Source organism: Octopus bimaculoides, chromosome 17 (assembly GCF_001194135.2).
Source record: "Octopus bimaculoides isolate UCB-OBI-ISO-001 chromosome 17, ASM119413v2, whole genome shotgun sequence".
In the NCBI taxonomy this organism is placed as follows: domain Eukaryota; kingdom Metazoa; phylum Mollusca; class Cephalopoda; order Octopoda; family Octopodidae; genus Octopus; species Octopus bimaculoides.
In genome coordinates, this window is record NC_068997.1 from 215077 (window position 1) to 217634 (window position 2558).

General features: G+C 33.9%; 1 protein-coding gene across 1 annotated transcript in view; it reads right to left on the reverse strand.

Annotated features, from left to right (window-relative positions):
* Positions 1-7: 7 nt before the first annotated feature.
* The window catches only part of LOC128246974 (uncharacterized), a 17994-nt gene continuing 15443 nt past the window's right edge, over positions 8-2558 (reverse strand). The window contains exon 3 of the mRNA XM_052974155.1: positions 8-1336. Within this exon, the coding sequence (XP_052830115.1) occupies positions 386-1303 (918 nt within the window). The 5' untranslated portion in view covers positions 1304-1336 and the 3' untranslated portion in view covers positions 8-385. The remainder of the gene's footprint in view (positions 1337-2558) is intronic.

Here is a 2558-nt window from a genome sequence, read left to right on the forward strand (position 1 = left end):
TCTGGTACACGGAACAGTTCTCAAAGAGAAACTGGACCGAGACAAATTATTGGGTATGAGTTGATCTATTTATAGCGTTAAGAGGGCTCCAAATGGCTTCAGAATTTTACTCTATCACGTGACCTTATTAGGGGCCGTGATTGGCCAGTTTGCGTTCTGGCGGGAAAGGTTCGAAGAAGTTGCCGATTCGAATAATGATCAGTCACGTGATGACAAGGTTAATGTTTTCCCCTACGTTCGCGTTTGTTTATATTTAAATGAGAAGAATGGCGATAGCAGTTTTGTATCTAATGGCGATAGGTATTAGAGACGATAGGTAGTTTCACTACAGATGTGTACTACTATATCAAAGAATATAATGTTAGTTTAATGTCGTTTTATATGACTAATTTATTTCAGTTAACTCGTGCGAGGGATGACCGTTAGATTTTGTATATTTCCTTGAATATAATGTTCGAATACTTTGTCTTATAGTGGCATCGAAAAGCCACAGAAACGGCAAAAGCAGGAAGACGACAACATTTATGACACGATGAATGTTGAATGACTTAGAAAGCATTCGTCCCAAAATCCCAATACCAAAAATATAGCTTGCAAGGTACAAAATTACAGTCACTATAGTAATAATTAGCAAAGTTATCAATGGTGATTTCATCATTTCTTGGTCTCTACCCTTGATGGCAATGTAGATAAGCAGGCCTATAAATATTAAGATTGTAATCAACAACAAAAGTGCCAATATAAATTGAGCAATAGCGGCATTACTTTGAAATAGAAGAAAGCAATTATTTGTAGAAAAGTTGGAAAAAGCTAGAAAGAATACCAAACTTTTTATCCAATTAAATATCCACAAAATCCCTATCAACACGGATTGGATAATTAGGAAAATTTGATTTTCATATTTCCTTGGCTTAAAATATTTCACGATAAACTCGCAGCAAAGAGGTATAATGAAATACTTATCACCATCGTTAACAGCATAAAGAAATATGTTGATAAATAAGCAGTGATATTTTGGCAAATCTCGAACTATATAGACATGCAAACCCTTGAAATAAATTACTAAAGCAATGAGTACATAATTCAGCATATAGTTTAGAAGTGACAAAGAACGCGTTTTCCCATGAGTGTTACGATCTAAGAAAATGGTGACCATTAGAAATAGGTTGAACAGGACAACTATGATAATAGATATACAGAAGAATATATTCAACCGTCCAGCTGCATCATTTCCGAAGACTGAAACTTTGTAGTCGTAGTCGTAATTGTAGGTGTAATCAGTCGTCATTTGAATATCTTCCATCTTGCTTTTTGGATAGTTAAAATCGTCTCAATTCTGAAATGTAGACAATGAAAGAAATGAAGATACCAACGAGTGTCAATTCTATATCTTTATACACTTACAATGATAATTGAATTATTATAATAATTATTTACAATGATAGTTGAATTATAATAATAATTATTTACAATGGTAATTGAATTATGATAATTATTATTTACAATGATATTGAATTATTATAATAATTATTTAATAGAGTAAAATATTGAGAGACATTAATTGACAAGAGTTGTAGACGTGTTACTATAACTTGAAGAGACTGATAAAATTTTTACGGCACAATTTCTAGTCTCGCATGAAGAATGAAAAAAAAAGTGCATCAGAGGAACGATGCATATCCTGCGCGCACACAAGCATAAAATTAAATTTAATTTAATGAATATATTCTATGACAAATTCGTATTTCAATAAAATGACATCAAGATTTATTTCCCCTGCTTATCGTTTATGCATATGTAACTAAGAAAAAAAAAACATTTTGATTCACTCTTCCGCCAATTTTGAAGATAATCACACCAAAATTTAACTAATCAATTGAGTATTTCTGCCAAATTTGGTAAAAATCCGTTCAGTCATTTTCCAGTACGAACGACTACAATAACCTTGCTTCGCTTACGAGCGCAGGCTTAAAAACTAAATTGTTTGGTGTGCCTCTGACTTTCAGGAAATTAGTCAAGATAATACAAGTAGAACGAGAAAGTTCTTGACTAAGTACAATTTAGAAAGCAAATATTTTCACCATATGCACATCTAAAAACTTTTCCAAGGTTGAATTTAACAATGTAGGAGTAAAAGCCACCGCTATTCTAAAACAGGCAATGAACTGGTGCCACCAGAAGATCTTTTGAACACAGTAAGAAACTTCATACAAGGTTTCAAATATCTTTAAGTAAAAATTAATCCTTATGTGCATTAGTTTTTGTAAGAAAAGCATGTATTGTTGGAGAAAGATTTCGGGGATGCAAACATACGAACACCGGTTGTCAAGTGGTGGCGGGGGTAAACGTAGACAGAAAGACACACACACATAGATACCTACCGTCCTACCCCACCAACCTACCTACCTACCTACCTACCTACCTGTCTGTCTGTCTGTCTGTCTGCCTGCCTGCCTGCCTGTCTGCCAGCCTACCTACCTACCTATCTACCTACCTGCCTACCTACCTACCTACATACATACATATATGTATGTATGTATGTATGTATGTATATATAT